The sequence below is a fragment of the Ochlerotatus camptorhynchus genome, unplaced genomic scaffold (genome assembly GCF_037179485.1).
Source record: "Ochlerotatus camptorhynchus isolate MF236.1 unplaced genomic scaffold, CSIRO-AGI_Acam_v1.1 ptg000102l, whole genome shotgun sequence".
NCBI classification, from domain to species: Eukaryota; Metazoa; Arthropoda; class Insecta; order Diptera; family Culicidae; genus Ochlerotatus; species Ochlerotatus camptorhynchus.
The window spans coordinates 1,622,750-1,642,475 of NW_027040592.1; the positions used below are offsets into that span (position 1 = coordinate 1,622,750).

Below are 19,726 nucleotides of genomic sequence, written 5' to 3' on the forward strand. Positions count from 1 at the left end.
TTCTCGGAGAAAACCGAGTAATGGGTCCTCACTAAGGGCATCTCTGATAGTTCCCGGTATGTCATAAAATTTGCGGGGCCCCTCATATTGTGGGCAGTGGCATATGATGTGCTCTACCGTGTGCGGGACATGGCAGATGTCGCACATCCTGCGGAAAGGGCCGTTCCCAGTGAAGTTAGGGGAAATGTTGGTGTGCCCCGTTCTTAGGCGAGACATCACGATCTGGGTACGGTGGTCTCGTGGGTCCTCCCACCTATGTGTGTCGTGCTTGATCTTTCGAATGAAAGTATCCCTTGAGCGAAGCCAATCGGCTGACCAGGATTCCCAGATCACCTTTGAAACCCAGTGTTTCGAATCCTTGGCTGGGACCTCCCGTATGTACGTAGGAACTTCTCTTCCGGAAGCCACCAGGTGACCAGCCTCTATATTCCCACGAATACCACAGTGTCCAGGGATCCAAAGAAAAGCGGTGTTGTTGGGTGTGTATTTCTGAATACCCTGGATCCAGGGATGTTTGAAAATGTCCGATGCGAGGGCCTCGACTACACTGGCGGAATCCGTGAAAACTGCGATTTGTCTGCTGGATGTGTAGTGGCAGCGATGAAAGCAGTGGCAGCCTCTGACATTTGAGAGTCTGTAATTCCTATACCGACACGCCCGCGGGCTGCGGAGCCGTCGGAATATCGGATTGTATGACCGTTGTATACCGTTCGTTGAAGTTCTGCTACCGATTTCACTAGTGCGGGGGAGTTGGATCCTGCTCCAAACTTTTTCTTAATTGCCAAGTCAATTGCGGGTCTGGGCAGTCTAAAACCCCTGGCTCCGCACCAGTGGACCCTGGACACTGGGGGGAGCTCCAGATTGGCAGTTGCAGAAAAGAGTAGTTTTGCCTCGGTGAGGAGGAAAACTCCCTCGTCAGGGCCAACTGTCTTCTCGGCGAAACTTATTGCCCGCTGACACGTTAGGTGTAGACGGAAGATGACCAGAACAAAGACGGATAGCTTCTCGATACGTGGGAGCGAGTTTGGAGATTAGCAGATCGCGGGCGAGACAAATGATTTCGATGTCGAAGAAAAGACGCGACTCGAGAATTGCTCTGGCAACACGGAGCCGGGTGGACCGGTTTCTGTCAGGGTGCCGTCCAGCGATAGAACTGAGAAGATTCAGTCTGGTTTTGCGTCCGCTTTTGACGTCATCGAAATGTGCAGTGAAAGTCAGATGCTGATCAAGACGAACCACTAGGACGCGAACTGTTTTTTTTTTAAACGGGACAGCGGTTCCGTCGATGTAGATAGGGCGGTGATGGGTATAAATGTGAATAAGGGAGCTCTTATCGGCTGAAAGCCGAAGTCCGGCGGACGATGCCCACAATGATAGTGGCCACACGGGAACTAGTTGTTGAACGGGAATATTGAGCCTTTGCGATCGATCGCGTTGTGGTTGCACTTCATGATGGCGTTCACCGTGAGGGCTACGCTCGGGATCTCAACCAATCCGGAGGAGGAACGTTCCGATTTCAGCGGAAATGCAGTCAGCAGCAGATCCTCGGACATACCGGGTGGGGTATTGAAGAAGTGGAGTATCTTACTCGGGAAAGAAAGCGATTGTTCTTGGAGGCGCTGTAGTTCTTGAAGCTGATAGAATTGTCCAGGGTTGGTGGACTCTGACAAGTAGTACTGCTTGGAAAATGCAATCTGAATTTTGCTACCATCAATTCCGGTTGGATTGTTGTTCTGCTGGATGCTCTTTGGTCTTCAGAAACTATATCCTGACAACATTTCCGTACAGGCGGAACAAATTAAACAGCTTCTTGGTGATGGCTGTGTTGTTATCGAGACCATCATCACTGCGCCCTGTTGCTGTATCGGTTGAATGAAGTTAGCTGCTCCGTTTCGGGTCAGCGGTGTTTCCTTCATCAGTCCGACGTGTGTTCCGGCCGGTGTTGGTTTCCATTTTTCCGATGGATGAATCTCGGGCGGTGAAAAATTCGGTGCAAATCCGTTTCCTCCACCGGCTCCAAGAAGAGCTGGTTTAGGACCATGGTTGACTAATGATTAACGGTCTTCTGCAACTCCAGCTCAATCCGATTGATTTCCGCTTCGTTTCCACTCGCAAGTATCATGTCGTCCACGTAAATCAACAGAAATATTTCTCCCCGTCCGACGAAATCTTCAGATACAAGCAAGGGTTCGATTTTGACTGAGTGAACCCCATGTCCGTGAGAATCATGTCGATTGTATCGTGTCACACCTTGGCCGCCTGTTTCAAGCCGTCCACAGAACGCGAGGGCAATCTATTTTGGATGTATGTCGCTGTCATGATTGCCTCGCCCCAATACTTCTTGGCAAGACCAGCGTCCAGCAGCATGCAAGTGGCCATTTCCTGAAGAGTTCGATTTTTGTGTTCCGCAACACCATTTTGTTGCGGGGAGTACGCCGTCGTGAACTGGGATTGGATCTCCTCCAGCTCGTAAAACTCCTTCAGCTCTTGATTTGCATACTCGCCTCCCCCGTCGGAACGAATGACGCAGGCTGCCCTTCCGAAACGATTCTTCACATGCACCACGCTGCATCGGACTTCTGACGCAGCAGACAGACTACCGTATACTGACTAAAATCATCAATTAGTGTCATAAGGTAACGGCATCCTCCAGGGGTTACGTTGACCACCGGGCCACACACGTCTGTATGGACCAAATCAAGTATACGCTTAGCTCTACTCTGCGTCGCTTTAAGAAAGGAAATTCTAGACAGCTTACCTTGAAGGCAGTGTTTGCAAACTAGCTTCATTCCACAATCCTGCATAATAAATCCATCACCGAGACTCTCTGCCTTGATGCGTTCTAACACCGCTGCTGGGTCGCGATGCCCGAATCGCCGGTGCCAGGTGTGTTGGCAGTTCAACAAATGCTTCACCTCACTGCTAAGTTTTGCTTCTTCTGCCAATCGCAAAACATATGTACATGTTGCCACACAAATCTGCTAGAGCTGCCACCTTTCCTTGCCAAAACTTACTGCTAGCCCTTTCTGCGTCAGCTTTCGAACGGAGAGTAATCCGCTATCCAAGTTCAAAATGAACAAGACCTCCTGTATAAGAACATCGTACGCCTTTCCGTCAACGCCAAGGCACTTCACATAACCTTCACCAATACCAATAGATTTGGTGATCCGTGTGCCAAAACTACCTCGATCTTCACACTATCGTCCAACTTGCGGAAGAACGACTCATCGTTGGTCATGTGACTGGAACGTCCGCTATCCACATACCAACGGCCTTTCCGCCGAATGCCACCGACGACGAAACACATCGGGTTTTCAGTTTCAGCAGCTTGCTTCACCTTTGTTCCGCCCTGCTTACTTCCACTAGCTTCTCCGTCACTATTCTTCTTCTGCTGCTGCTGCAGTAAATGACAATTCCGCCGGAAGTGTCCGGGCTTCCGACAATGGAAACAGATCTTCTCTTTCTGCTCCGAATTCTGCTTCTTACCATGCATTTTCATCGCCTTCTCCCCCGAATCACCAGAACGTTCAATTCGACGTTTGTGCTCGTCCAACAGCTTCTGCTTGACCAACTCCATAGTTGGGTCAGCATCCGGCCGGCTCTCCATGGCCGTAACCAAACCACTGTAGGATTCCGGGAGACTTCTGTACACCATGGCCACTTTCAACGACGACTCAAGTGGCTGACCTGCACACGACAAGCGATCGAAAAGCTCTTCGAGATCAAAAGGATGCTTTTCCATATCAGCATCTTCAGCCATATTCAGGCTACAAATTCTTCTTAAAAGAGACACTCGTGACGTCATAGTCGTCTTCTCATGGTAAGTCTTCAGCTGATTCCACGCATCACGAGACGTTTTCGCATTTTTTACAAGGTTCAACTGGCCGTCTTCCACAGACAACACTATCGTGGCTAACGCCTTCTGGTCAGCCAGAGTCCAGGCTGCCGTCACTGCTGCTGGTGGCTCACTATGCACTGCGTTTCACAACTCATCGCGTTTGAGCAACATTTCCATTCGCGTTTTCCACGTAAGGTAATTCAAGTTGTTGAGACGGGAAAACAAAAGTTTCTCATTCATTTCAACTTCTAGTTCTTCACACACAACGTGAAACTTCCATACTCAACCAAAACAAAAACACCGAACGCAAACTGTTTGTGGGAATAAACGACCGCACTTTTACCGGACGCACTGTAGTAAACAAAAGTCAGTCTCTCTCACATCAACTGTTTACAGCTGCCGCTCACACACCGAACGTTCCAACTGCTTTGTTCGACTGAAAGTCAACTGCAAATCTGTCAGACACACACCAGTGAGCAGATTCTCTATCGACTCGTTTACCACTACACTCGCGTCGTGCAGCCTACTGTCGTTCTCGCTTCGAATAGACAATGGCCAAAAACGAAAAAACCGAAAAACGCTCGAAAAAAAATTTTACTGTTCACTTTCACTGACTGGGCCCATAATCTTTTGGATCTAGCAGGGCCACGATCACGGACTCACTTCCCAGGTTATGCAGCAGACGCCGGAAGACCGAAACAACTATAAGGGACACGTTTCTTCTCTGCAATCAGTGCTGACAACCGTAGCTGTCATTACAGTTCAGTGTATTGGGGAAAATATCGCACAAATCTACAACACCAACAGGATCAACCGGTGGAAACTAACGATTTTAAATTGGCTCACTACTTGACTAGCCTATTGGTCTCAAGCAAATCGATTAACGTACCCCATTGTAGTCAAAATTCTAGTACTGGACTCCATTCTTCTTGAATATCTTGATCAGATGGTTCGTAGAACGTCCACTGTAATAGGATACACTGGATTAATGATGGTGAACAGCAGGATATGGTTGGGCCGGGTTGCTACCTCGCGCTTACGCCGAGGCTCATCTGTTACGTTGATGTTGTTGTTGTTCCGGCTATTGAGCGGAACCATCTCGAACATCTTCTGGCCGGTACGGAGGCGCTTGTTGTGTGGCCCGTCCTGGCCACCGTCGGCACCGTTTCCGTTAAACGTCATAATAATTGAAATTGAGCTTTGTTTACTAGCTCACACGGGCAAGCAAAGAGACACCTCACTATGCTTCACTTATCACTCGGTACAGCCTACGATAATAACCGCTGTTGAAAAACCTGGAACTTTTCCTCACTCAACGTAGACTCGTACTAGGTGAAACTCCACCCGCAATATCCGTATCTCGGAACGGAAATGCCCTTCCTATTCCCGGGTCATCTCAGGTTTCGAAAAACAAAATAATAACAAGCGCTGTTGAAATACCGGGTTGCCAAACAAGGCATTATTCACAAGCAGTTCAATGACTTCTCGGCACTGTCGGCACAGCTGCGACACACTGAAAAAAAAAAGTTGGCGCAAAATAAGTGTGTAGAGTGACCACCCCTTGGTTTCATTTGAAGAAAAACCTGGCAAAACAGGTTTACTCAGTCGTAAAAATGTAATCAGATTCAAGCTGAAAGACTTTGGAATCGTTACAATACATTCAGCGAAGTGTTTTTGGGTGTGAAAATACAGCGAAATTGACGTTCAAATTTGTGGATGCCGAAAACAGTCAATGGTTGCCGAAGCCATCATTTACCCTAATTGATATTTCCGTAATTTGCTATGCGCATAAAAAGTACTGTTCTATGCATGTTTGTGCTTTTGTATGTAAACATGTGTCTGATATCTTCATTTGATCGTGTTTGCTTGGCGGGCAATGCGTAACGAAACAGACAGAGAGAGAGAGAATGCTAGCTGAAAGGTGGAGACCAAAACTAGCACAGTTATTCAAATAACCTGTCAATATCTGAACATAGCGCGATTTTAATCCCACTGTGGAGTCCCAGTCACTAGACAGTAGTTTAATAACGAATGCTGTGAAAAACAAACAGATATCATTAGCTATTGGCAAACTTTACTTACCGATATTTATCTTTGTTCATTCTCGTCTTTCCTTCCTTCTCTACCACCTCTCAACAGGAAGTTTATCATGGATAGCAAATCTTCAATCAAAGGGCCTTTTCTGACACAGGTAAGTGCGTTGTTGGACACCTCACTTTTGTGTCCCTGCTAGAATGAGAAACTTCAAAACGTCACTGCATTCCATCAAGCAGCCACTGACTGGTTTTGTACCCTTCTTCCAGGAAGCTCAAAATCCAAATCTGGCCCACTGCGATCGATTGGCACTCAAAACACAGACCCGGATCAAAATTTTGCACCCCCGCGGTAATTGGAATCCAAATTTTTCTACACCTCACCATGATGGAATGCAACTTCAATGAATGCATTCGAAAGATTGCTTTGATTGTCCGCTTTTTTTCTTCTTCTTCCTTGCGATTTGCTGTAATTCAATTTATTGACTCGAGTCGTATTCTTCCGACATCAAACAAACAACCATCCAGCAACAGGAAGATTTCCACCCGTTCATCGAAGCTCTGTTGCCTTACGTTAAGTCGTTCAGTTACACTTGGTTCAACCTGCAGGCGGCAAAGCGGCGGTACCTCAAGAAGCATGAGAAAAAGATGACCCACAACGAGGAGAACAAGTGCAAGCGGGATTTTCAGGTAGGTCCGAGTAGGCTCAAGGAATGGGTTACTAGGATGATTAGGTTTCTGGATCTGGTCGATGGAGGTGGTAATTACCGGGTTAGGTTCGGAGATGGATGTCAGCTTTCAAGCAAAAGCATTCAATTACTGGTTGTTGTACTAAACAATAATATTGTCGGGTAAAAACTACAATCAATCTTTTTGATGTACACCGACGACCGACTGGCTGACGACGGGTTTCTTGTCCTGATATGGCAAGAATCGAAACCGGTTTTCCTCCCAACTCACTTAGATCGCCATTCTTCGAGTGGGTGTCGATGATGGTGATGATGATAGACACTTTATTTGTCGAAAGTCGATTGGTTAACTTCGTTATTGCCATGGTCCATTACCAGCGCAGGGAGGCCAGAGGCTACGTACCTAGATCCGAGGGTACGCGAGGAGGGAGCGAGGTTGGGCAACACTTGGGCATGCTTGATATGTTTTACAAACGATATACCTACTGATAGCGCCAATTATTCAATTACTTTGTCCATGTGCTTGTGCAAGGTTTGAAGAACTCGCATTCAGAAGAAATGCGATACCATCTCAATCAGGCGGCAAATGCCGGCGTTTTCGGTTCTTGAGGGAAAACGGAATCCCCTTTGCTGCGTGGTATCAATTTACGCCGTGTGGAATGGGAGAAAAATTTCCACTTGGAAAAGGGTGCCTTCCAGCACCCACGATCAACGCGACATCAAACGCTGGCTAGCGAACATTTTTCGAGTGACGGTAATGAAGTTATCGCCGGCGCTAATGGAGGGTTGAAGTACACTGTTGACTTGTCATTCTTTTTTTTTTGTTTTTAGAAGGGGGAAGCTAATTTCGTTACTGACTTCAAAAAGCTAGCGTTTATTTTTCAATTAATCGGCAGCTGAGTCGAGAAATTTGCAATTCAAAACAACGGAAAACATTTGTTGGAGTTTTACATTTCGCGAAGAAACTTTGCTTTCTTTTGAATACTCAAGATTAAACCCAGCAGGAAGTCCCACAAGTTTATCATCCCTCCCACACCGTCGCAGCCTAATCCAAACACGATACCTTTGATGTTATCTCACAAAGTTTATCCGAAAATCCGACCACTGAGGAAAACATATGAAATATTAATGGCACAAGCCAAACAATAACAAGATAATCACCTTATCTATTGTGTGCCCGATGCGTAACGCAGCAACCCGAAAATTAATTCAATACAACAATCACTAATCACCGGATAATTTTCCCTCAGCAGCAACGTCGTCGGTGGGTTGCTGCGATTCGGAGGAAAGAAACCCGACGCCACGTGCAATCATGCTCAGATATAGCCCGAAGCTACTCGCTAACTACTACATGCAGGGACCTAATTGTGCACCGAAATGTGGTAATTTTCTTTTCTGCTGGTCCCTGGTGGATTTCAGGCCCCTCGCCGATTTGCAGTCTGCGATCTGTCCGATTATTATGCACGTTGAATTGCTGGATGATAACTTCTGGGATGCGTATGTATTTCGGTGCAGCATTGCGGCGATGCGTGCGGTTTTGTTCGTGAGGGAAATTTTGATTTGAAGGGAAGTTTTTCCGTCACTGATGGGTGTTGAAAACCAAGTTGGCTGTGGACGGTTTTGAATCGGATGTTTTGGTTGACGAAGAAGCGCGGAATAGTATTGGATTTTTGAAGTTTGCATGGAAACCATGAATCTGGTTCAATATTTATAAGTATTGAAAGTGGAGCTCTGAAAATTGACGAAATAGGGTGCTCATTTTTGAAAGTATTTGCAATGTAATAGGTCACCTGCCAGTTTGATTCATACAAAATTCGATCCCTTGGGAAGTCCAGGAGAAGGTAAGAGATATTAGGAATGATTCTGAAAATTTTAGAAACAATTCTCGATGAACATTTCAAATGGTCCTATCTGCGTTGATCGATTCTCTTCATCGACTTTCTCTTTTGATAACCACTGTTATGCAAACAGATTTCCCGCTAATTTTACCGCATTGTTTGATAACGGAGATTTTTAACTAGCGTCCAATATCGAATACAACAGTTAAAGGTTTTGCAGCTGCGTTATTAACGAAAGAGAAAGTCGATGCAGAGAATCGATCAATGCAGATAAGACCTTTTGAAATGTTTATCTAGAATTAGGGTGCGTCGGAGAAGTGAAGTGTCTGAGTTTGGGAGAACATCAGAAATAGTCACAGAACCTCTGCGATCTTTAGGAGAGCTTCGAGGAAGTCCAGATTACCCACATAGAAGCTCAGAGAACTTAATAGAAGTTCAAAGGATCCTTAGACAAGCTCGATGGGGAGATTATATATAGGTGCAAAGGGTTTGTTTTGCTGTCATGAGATGCACTCGCCTAGATAGACAATTCCTGGAAAAAAAATTCAAAAGTACTTAAGAAAATTTCGGAAAACTATCGAGTATATAGTAGCCTAGGTAACCTAGAAAAGACTAAGGGAACCTCGGAAAAGTTTAGGAGATATAGCATAACATAGCATAGCATAAACCAGATTGCACAATGTCGTAGGTGGTACAAGCTCCTAACTGTTATTAAGGAGAAGACCCACCTTTATCCGTTGCTGTTAGATAGTAATTTGTGGTTAACCACTATCTCTTAGATACAGGATGAGTCTCCTTCCACCTCAGAAGAGTTTGGGAAATATTCAGAGAAATTCGAGCCTCATGAACCTCAAACAATCATCGTCAGAGATGGGTTCAATCCTAGTCGGCGCCGCCGTATAATTCAGAGACAAAACATCTCTGATCACGCCTTTCTTCGGAAGGGAAGTGAAGCCGTTTGTCCCCGGTCCATGAGTTGATGGGTTGATAAGTAGGATGTAGGTGTGGGGGCTGCCTCCTTGGCGTCGGTAGTATTGGTACTCATTACGGAAAACAAGATCGACGGAAACAAATCAAGGAAAAAAAAAAGAGATACTCTGTAAACTTCAGAGTAATTCGGAGAACTTTACAAAAGTTTTGCATATCTTAGCGAAACTCATGAAGCTTAAGAGTAGTCTAGAGAGTCTCAAAAAGTTTTAGAAAACCACAGAGATGTTCGGAAGAGTTTTTGAGAAATCCATGGAAATTATAGAAAAGTCATAATGAATTTAGGAAAAATGAGAGAACTTCGATCACGTTGAGGGTACTCAGAAAGTTCTGGAAAAATTGGAGTAGCCTAGATAATCGTAGAAAGATTAAGTTAAGAGAAGTTCAGGGTAATTCGAAGAACCTCAGAAAAAAGCAGGATGCTTCGGAAAAGCTTATTGAGCTTTAGAGAAGGTTAGAGAACTTTAGAAACGATAAAGATAATTTCAGGATACTTCAATGTTAGTACTTAGTGGCGCCGGTGGTGTAGTGGTAAGCGTGATTTCCTCTCACCCCAGCAGGCCTTGGTTCAATCCTAGTCGGAGCTCTGATCACGCCTTCCTTCGGAAGGGAAGTAAAGCCGTTGGTCCCCGGTTCATGAATTGATGGGTCGATAGATAGGGTCCAGGTGTGGCAGCTGCCTCCCTGTCGTCAGTAGCATTGGCACACAGTACGGAAAACAAGATCGACGGAAAACAAATCAAGGATAAAAAATTTAAATACTCAATGCAATCCAGAATGTTTTTTTGAGAAGCCCCAGAGAACTTTAGAAAAGATCAGATCAGAGGTACTTTTTTCAGAGAATCCTTTAAAAATTCTCTTCAGAGTAGTTGAGAGACCTTTAGAGAAGTGTTGTAATTTTTCGAGAAACTCAGGAAGCTTAAGAGTAGTCTAGGGAGTTTCAAAAAGTTTCAGAAAACCAACGAGATGTTGAGAAGAACTTCTGGGAAGTCCATGGCAATTTTAAAAAGTAATAAAGAATGTAAGAAAAATGATGGTTAGTTCAGAGAACATCAAACAAATTGATGATCCTTAGGAAGCTTAGAATTCTGGGTAGCCTAGATAATCTCAGATTAAGTTTAGAGAAGTTCAGGGTACTTCAGAGAACTTCAGGAAAAAACAGGGTACTTTGTCGAAGCTTAGCGAGTTTCAGAGAAGGTTTGAGAACTTTGAAAACGTTAACGAGAATTTCAGAATACTTCAGAGAAATTCAAGGATTCTTCAAAGATGTTCAAAGAAAATCCTGAAAACTTGTTAGGTAACTCGGAAACTTTCGCGAACATCAGTTAAGGTCAGAGATTATATAAATGTTAAGCGAACTTCAGTGAAGCTCAAGAGATTTTCTGATAGACAAAATATCTTCTGAGAAATCCCGAAGAACTTACATGAAGTTCAGGAGAACCTTCAGAGAAGTTCAAAAAAAATTTCAGAAAAGTTCAGAAGAACCTTCAGAGAAGTTCTGGACAACCTTCAGAGAAGTTTTGGACAACCTTCAGAGAAGTTCTGGAAAACCTTCAGAGAAGTTCAAGAGAACCTTCTGACAAGTTCAGGAGAACCTTCAGAGAAGTTCAGAATAACCTTCATAGAAGTGCAGGAGAGCCTTCAAAGAAGTTCAGAAGAACCTTCAGAGAAGTTCTGGACAACCTTCAGAGAAGTTCAAGAGAGCCTTCAGAGAAGTTCAGGAGAACCTTCAGAAAAGTTCAGGAGAACCTTCAGAAAAGTTCAGGAGAACCTTCAGAGAAGTTCAGAATAACCTTCAGAGAAGTGCAGGAGAACCTTCAGAGAAGTTTAGAAGAACCTTCAGAGAAGTTCAGGAGAATCTTCAGAGAAGTTCAGGAGAACCTTGAGAGAAGTTCAAGAGGACCTTCAGAGAAGTTCAGGAGAACCTTCATAGAAGATCAGGAGAACCTTCAGAGAAGTTCACAAGAATCTTCAGAGAGGTACAAGAGATCCTCAAGAGAAGTTCAAGAGAGCCTTTAGAGAAGTTCAGGAGAACCTTCAGAAAAGTTCAGGAGAACCTTCAGAGAAGTTCAGGAGAACCTTCAGAAAAGTAAAGGAGAACCTTCATAGAAGTTCAGGAGAGTCTTCAGAGAAGTGCAGTAGAGCCTTCAAAGAAGTTCAGGAAAGCCTTTAGAGAAGTTCAAGAGAACCTTCAGAGAAATTCAAGAGAACCTTAAGATAAGTTCAGGAGAACCTTCCAGAGAAGTTCAGGAGAACTTTCAGAGAAGTTCAGGAGAACTTTCAGAGAAGTTCAGGAGAATCTTCAGAGAAGTTCAGGAGAACCTTCAGAGAAGTTCATGAGGACCTTCAGAGAAGTTCAGGAGAACCTTCAGAGAAGTTCTGGACAACCTTCAAAGAAGTTCAGTAGAACCTTCAAAGAAGTTTAGAAGAACCTTCAGAGAAGTTTAGAAGAACCTTCAGAGAAGTCCAGGAGAACCTTCAGAGAAGCTCAGGAGAGTCTTCAGAGAAGTGCAGGACAACCTCCAGAGAAGTTCAGGAAAATCTTCAGAGGAGTGCAGGAGAGCTTTCAAAGAAGTTTAGGAGAGCCTTTAGAGAAGTTCAGGAGAACCTTCAGAGAAGTTCAGGAGAGTCTTTAGAGAAGTGCAGGAGAGCTTTCAAAGAAGTTCAGGAGAGCCTTTAGAGAAGTTCAGGACAACCTTCAGAGAAGTTCAGGTTAACTTTCAGTGAAATTCAGAAGAACCTTCAGAGAAGTTCATGAGGACCTTCAGATAAGTTCAGGAGAACCTTCAGAGAAGTTCAGAAGAACCTTCAGAGAAGTTCAGGAGAACCTTCAGAAAAGTTCAGGAGAACCTTCAGAGAAGTTCAGGAGAGTCTTCAGAGAAGTGCAGGAGAGCTTTCAAAGAAGTTCAGGAGAGCCTTTAGAGAAGTTCGGGACAACCTTCAGAGAAGTTCAGGAGAATCTTCAGAGAAGTTCAGGTGATGCTCAAGAGAAGTTCAGGAGAACCTTCAGAGAAATTTAGCGGAACCTTCAGAGAAGTTCAGGAGAACCTTCAGAGAAATTTAGCGAAACCTTCAGAGAAGTTCAGGAGAACCTTCAGAGAAATTTAGCGGAACCTTCAGAGAAGTTCAGGAGAACCTTCAGAGAAGTTCAGGAGAACCTTCAGAGAAGTTCAGGAAAACCTTCAGATAAGTTCAGGAGAACGCTTAGAGAAGTTCAGGAGAATGTTCATAGAAGTTCTGGACGGCCTTCAGAAAAGTTCAGGAGAACCTTCAGAGAAGTTCAGGAGAACCTTTAAAGAATCGAATTGGCAAAAATCAGAAGAACCTTCAGTGAAATTCAGAAGAACCTTCAGAGAAGCTCAGGAGAAGCTTCAGAGAAGTGCAGGAGAATCTTCAGAGAAGTTCATGAGGGCCTTCAGAGAAGTTCAGGAAAACCTTCAGAGCAGTTCACAAGAATCTTCAGAGAAGTTCAAGAGATCCTCAAGAGAAGTTCAGGAGAACCTTCAGAGAAATTTAGGGGAACCTTCAGAGAAGTTCAGGAGAACTTTCAGAGAAGTTCAGGAGAACCTTCAGAGAAGTTCAGGTTAACTTTCAGAGAAATTCAGAAGAACCTTCAGAAAAGTTCAGGAGAACCTTCAGAGATGTTCAGGAGAAGCTTCAGATAAATTTTGGGGAACCTTCAGAGAAGTTCAAGAGAATCTTCAGAGAAGTTCAAGAGATCCTCCAGAGAAGTTCAGGAGAACTTTCAGCGAAATTCAGAGAAGTTCAGGAGAACTTTCTGCGAAATTCAGAGAAGTTCAGGAGAACCTTCAGAAAAGTTCAGGAGAGCCTTCAGAGAAGTTCAGGAGAACCTTCAAAGAAGTCCAGGAGAGCCTTCAGAGAAGTGCAGGAGAGCCTTCAAAAAAGTTCAGGAGATTCTTCAGAGAAGTTCAGGAGAACCCTCAGAGAAGTTGTTAGGACGTTCAGAGAAGTTCAGGAGAGCCTTCAGAGAAGTGCAGGAGAGCCTTCAAAAAAGTTCAGGAGATTCTTCAAAGAAGTTCACGAGAACCCTCAGAGAAGTTGTTAGGACGTTCAGAGAAGTTCAGGAGAACCTCCAGAGAAGTTAACTAGAACCTTCAGAGAAGTTCAGGAGAACCTTTATAGAAGATCAGGACAACCTTCAGAGAAGTGCAAGATAAATTTAATAGAAGTTCAGGAGAATCTTCAGAAAAGTACAGGAGAACCTTCAGAGAAGTTCAGGAGAACCTTCAGGAAGTTCAGGTTAACTTTCAGAGAAGTTCAGGGAACCTTCAGAGAAGTTCAGGAGAGCCTTCAAGGAATTTCAGGAGAACTTTCAGGAAAGTTCAGGAGCAGCTTCAGAGAAGTCCTGAAAGAATTTCAGGAGAGCTTTCAGAAAAGTTCAGGGGAATTTTCAGATACGTTCAAGAGAACCTTCAAAACAGTTCCGGAGAGCCTTCAGGGAAGTTATGGAGAATCTTCAGAGAAGTTAAAGAGAACCATCAGAGAAGTTCAGAAAATTTCAAAAAAGCTCAGGATAGTACTATTGAGTTATTCTATGGATTCTCACTTAGACTTAGGGAACCTCCGAAAAATGAATGTTCAGTAGAATTTCCAAAAAGTCCTAGGGATACAACAATTATGCGTTCAATTCCAAATCAGGGTACTTTCGAGAAATTAAGTAAACTTCAGAGATGCTCGTGCAATCTACGAAGTCTTACGGAAGTTCTGGGCAGTTTATAAGAAATTTAGTGAATTCCACGTAAACCTCACATGAGCCCAGGAGATGATGCGAGAAACTCAGTGAAGTTCAGAGGAGATAAGTGAACTTCAGGAAAGCTCAAAGTATTTAAAAGTAAATTAGGGAACTTCAGATATACTCTGGACACGTTTAAAAAGTAGAGAATGTCAGAGAAGTTAAGGAGTATTTCTGGGTACATAATAAGATAAGATAAGTTCTGAGGAGCCTTCAGAGAAGTTAAGTGGGTTGCAGATAGATGCTTCCGAGAAGTTTATCGATTTTTAGAAAAGATCAAACAGCTTTGAGAAGAATAGGTAACCCCCGAAGGATATAAGGAACCTCGTAGAAGCTTAGGAAGTTTTCAGTGAAGTTTACTGGAAGGTCGAAAAGGCTCACGGATCCTCAGAGAATTTAAAAAAGGTTTAGAAGTACTTCAAATTCAGATCGTTAGAGTATCCTTCGATTACTTTAGAGCATCTCAGGGCTGAAAGTAATTGAATTTAAGTTCAGACCATTACAAATATTAAAACGATATGAAATCTGTTAAATTTGAATCAGAAAAATCTACTCTATTGATTTGAAACTCTTTTGATCATGTGGGGAGCAACCTTATAATATTCTTTTTTTGCTTTGAAACGGAAGTGTTGAAAAAACAAGGCGGCACTGTCATAATCGTTAAACTCAAAGCGCATACTATGATTTGATGCACCAATTTTCGGCCGCACTATAAAATCATGATATTAAGTGGAAAATCGTGATAATTCGCATTCCATGATTATAATTAAACTTCTTTCGTCACGTTTAAGCATAAGATCATCAAATTTTGGTAATTATTGATGAAAATAACGCAAACCAAAATGTCCGAATTTTAGCCGAACGGCTAAGAAAGCGACCCTTATATAGTCGATTCTAAACTGCTGAATTGTTCATTTATAAATGGATATCTTGTCTATTTACTCAAAACATGCTGCACTATTAAAATACAAGCGCCCAGAGCCCAATTTAGAGAAGAGTAATTTCTTTAGCATTCCATGTCCTATCCCGTAGCACGTAAAAACGTCATTAATTTTCAGCTGCGCGTACCAGGGTTTAAAAATAGAACCTCAGTAACGACATCTCTTGAGCTTCTTGTGGAAAACAAGCTTGCTCTGCTAAATCGCGAACAATGTTGCATGCAAGGTAAACAAAATATATAGAAACGTCAAAGTGATCCTATGCCAGTAGTAGTTGGCGGAAATAATAATATGCAAAGCAATCGTGAAATGCGTGATCGATGATCCAGAATGAGGTGTTACGTCTGTTTGTAATTCTTGTGATGACACTTGATTCGTGAATTAAAAGTTGGCGCGATGGATAAATTTTGCTTCAGTTATTTCTCCAAAAATAAGCTGAATCCTTAATTTTTTTTTATTTGGTATATTTGATCAACCAATTTCAAAAATTAATGAAGATGAATTAATCTTCACGGCCCGAATGCACTCTACTGCAGCAGACCGAGTGCATTCCAATGTCGCCCCATGGCCGGCATATTGCATCTTTCTCACGTACACGCACTTCCGATCGACATCCATCCGTCCGGAGCGTCCGAAATGCACATATCCAATGACCCATCAGGAACAGGAAGTTTCATTCGCTGCATTTTGCATTTCCCTTTTTCTATTTTTGCCCACATGCATTTCATATACTGTCCACCCCCTTGGTTTATGTGCTATACAGAATGAAAACCCGGAAACCAAGCAAAAGTGGGCCGCCCGTCTGCTGGGGAAACTGCGCAAGGACATCACCCACGAAAGCCGGGAGAACTTTGTCCACTGCATCTCGAAGAAGAAGTCCTCCATGTGCATCCTGTCCAATCCGGACCAGAAGGGCAAGATGCGCCGAATAGATTGCCTCCGGCAGGCGGACAAGGTAAGCAAAGGGCTGATTGGATTTCTCGGATAGTTTTTTTTTTTTGATTCCCCTTCTGATTCTAAAGAAATATATATTTTCCCAGGTTTGGCGGCTGGATTTGGTGATGGTAATTCTGTTCAAGGCGATCCCCCTGGAAAGCACCGACGGCGAACGGCTCGAGAAGGCCTGCTTCTGCACCAGTCCCAGTCTGTGCATCAATCCGTACCACATACAAGTATTAATTAAGGAATTGGATCTCTATCTGGCCAACTTCATCCGATGTAAGTATAATCCGGGAATGCACACACACAACCACACACATACGTTATTTAGGTAGTTGGTGGCGGGGATGAGCTCTTTTGTAAGGATGCTTCGAGGCTTAGAATTTTCTACTGAAAAGTGATGAAGTTTCTTTTGAGATATCGAGACTATGTTTAGATGAGTTGGCAAAATGCTTCGAACGGCGCTCTCTTTCCCCTGTTCTCTCGGTGATAATGGGCGCCGAAAACATCAAACAAAACACAGAGGAAAAACAATGCCTCGCGGATGGTCTCAGCTGAATCTGAAGGTGAGACCCATCGCAAAATGAAGTGTACAATCAACGAGAAACTGAAGGAGAACCACTTTAGAACCTATGTACAGGTAAATTCCGATTAGGTGCACACGACACTTCACACTTTGAACGGTGCTTTCTTGAAAACTGCAACTTCATTATTTGGTATCTATTTGTAATATTGATTTGTGATAATAATTGCGATGCAATTGCCTAGAAATCATCGATGAAAGTGTGAAGTGTAGTGTGCATATAATCGAGGTATACCTGTAGAGGAAGATACATTCGATGGACATGACTAGAAGTTGACTTTCCTGGTTTATGGAAGAAGATTCACAGGATGAGTTTGTATAATTACATATTTACTTATGTGTGAACCTGAGTGGTGCGTAGTCACTCGAAATGGTCGTCAAAAAATCAAATTTTTGCTGTCAAAAAAATTCAACGATCAGGACCAACAGCAAGGCTTAGGTCTGTTGAACAGATTCGTCTTAAAAATAAAGTATTAGGATCAACACTCAACATTTTATCCTATGATTAAATGGTTAAGTAATATAACAGTGTTTCTTGAAGAATGGTAAAATTTATTAATTAATTACAATAATCACTAATGATTTTAAACATCGTTAACAAAGAAAATATAATCATCAATATAACACACTTTCTTACTTGACAAGCATTTTAAAGCTTATTCCGAACTTTACAAAATATTGGCTCAATCATGCAAAAGTATACAAATAATGTGAAATTCATGAATGAGTTCTCATCTTTGCTCTGCATTAGATTCTAAGTAACATTGATCGATTCTCTTCGTCGACTTTCTGTTTCGTTAATAAATTGAGCACATAACTAGTGCTGCAAAATATCAATATCAATACCTACAAAATGCTGACTATCATTCAGCTCAATGTCAGTACGCAAATGACATTGACATCGTAAAGCAACCGCTGATATTCAAAGATCTGCCGCAAATATTTCTTATATGCGCCAGCTAATCGAGTACCGATCTTTAGAAAACTCATCAGTAATATTAAAACAATACGGCGGTGTCACAAAAAAGTTGATTTATTGAGATAAAAGTAAGTAAGATTTTCAACTTTTCCTTAGCGATATTCATATGGCTAGTGATATCAAAGCCGTAACGCCTGATATCATGCTTCCTACGAATATCAGTGTCGGAAGTGAAATTCAATGCTAGACCAATATCTTACGTCGATTGACATTGTCGACATCACGCAGCACTGCACATAACAGTTCCTTGTTGTGTTTGTCGTATTAGTTACTAGGTAAAAGCTTATTTTACCGATATGTGTGCTGAAAATAACTGGCAATGTCTTTTTTCATGGCAAGCGAAAGTTGACGAAGAGAATCTGTCAATGTTACTAAGGACTTAATGCAACGTTCAGCTTGAAATAGGTGCCAATATGTAAGGGGTGTTGAGAAGATATAAACAAAGGCGAGAAAATGAATATTATTCAAGCAAAATAAAAAATTGAAAATTATAGTGCCTGCTTCATAATAGCCCAGTATTTTTCGATGGGCCTTAGTTCCGGTGCGTTTGGAGGGTTCATGTCCTTGGGTATGAAAGTGCGTTGGCTTCGTACCACTCCAGGAAAACTTTTAATAGTGGCACGAAGCTAGATCCGGCCAGGAGATCGGCGTGTTGCTTCAACTGAGGAAGCAGACGCTTCTGTAGACACTCCTTGAGGTAGATCTCCCCGTTTACAGTCCCGGTAGTCACGAACGGCCCACTCCGTTTGCCACATGAGCAGATCGCTTGCCAAATCATGTATTTCTTGGCAAACATTGAAAGCTTCTGCTTCCTTACTTCGTCCGGAACATCAAACTTGTGCTGGTCGGTGAAGAACAGTAGCCCCGGAAGCTCCTGGAAGTCTCCGCCTTGACGTAAGTCTCATCATCCATGATGAGACAATGAGGATTCGTCAGCATCTGGGTGTACAGTTTCCGGGTCCGTGACTTTCCCACCGTATTTTGCCGTTCATCACGATTTGGAGCCTTCTGCACTTTGTATGTATGCAGTTCCTCCCGGTCCTTGGCTCTCTGAACGAAAGACTTGGACAGATTCAACCTGTCCAAGCATTGGGATTCAGCTTAAACACTTTCACGACACGCTTGTGATCCTGATCACTAAAAGAACATCCATTCTGACCGCTTTTCTCCTTCCATTCGATGCTCAGAGTTTCGTATTAACGTTTAATCACACGACTCACCGTTGACTGTACGATTCCGAGTTGTTTTCCAATGTCCCGATAAGAGAGTTGAGGATTTTCCAGGTGCTTGCGTAAAATCAATTCGCGACGTTGATTTCCTGGTGATGCCATTTTTTTCAACTTTCGAGAAACTGACAACGATAAAAATACAGTGTAAACAATACACTCTAAACTACTTTTACCCAAATTTACAAAAGAAAATACCCAATGGGTAATTTTCTACAACGTTTTTTCCGTGATGCAATTTGATGTGGGACACCATTTTCTTGACTATCCTATTGGTCTTAAGTACATTATAAGCGTACCTCATTCTAGTAGAAATTCTATTGTGTTACCTGCCTTATAACGAATATACGTTGTATACGAGTACCCCGAATGCAACGTATAGTTCGTCTAATTTTACATTGCAAATGTTATGCAAAATTAGACGAGTCATACGTTGTATTCGGGGTACTCGTATACAACGTATATTCGTTATAAGTCAGGTAACACAGTAGCACTACACTATGTTTGTTTTGATTTGCTATGAAAGTTTGACAGATAAAATGAGGGGTTCGTGGATTTTCCTATGTTTCGAGGGGTGCATCGATTAGCTTGGGACAATTGTAGAGAGTAATTGAAACACGTCTTTATCGGTTGACGTTGAACAGTGGAATGCAAATTTTATTCAGAAACTTAGCAACTAATAACAAGTGCATATAGCGACGCGAATTACTGGGTTGCTACGATCACAATACTCCTCCCTAATCCGCGACGCCAGTTAGCTTCCGAAACTTCTGCTGCTTCTGAACGGTCATCGGCTTCGTGAACCCATCGGCTGGCTGTTCCGTTGTCGACGTGTAGCTCAGTTGGACGACACCATGCTGCAGGCTATCATGCACGAAATGGTACCGTATACTGACGTGCTTGGTCCGGGGGTTATACGAACC

The 19,726-nt window shown here is 43.0% G+C and overlaps 1 protein-coding gene across 3 annotated transcripts in view; it reads left to right on the forward strand.

The window, feature by feature from the left end:
* NfI (Nuclear factor I) overlaps window positions 1–19,726 on the forward strand; it is a 45,854-nt gene that overhangs the window by 12,811 nt on the left and 13,317 nt on the right. For all 3 annotated transcript variants that reach the window (XM_065219350.1, XM_065219348.1, XM_065219349.1), the window contains exons 2-5: window positions 5,978–6,029; window positions 6,400–6,561; window positions 15,840–16,031; window positions 16,117–16,294. In XM_065219350.1, the coding sequence (XP_065075422.1) occupies window positions 5,988–6,029; window positions 6,400–6,561; window positions 15,840–16,031; window positions 16,117–16,294 (574 nt within the window). In that variant the 5' untranslated portion in view covers window positions 5,978–5,987. The remainder of the gene's footprint in view (window positions 1–5,977; window positions 6,030–6,399; window positions 6,562–15,839; window positions 16,032–16,116; window positions 16,295–19,726) is intronic.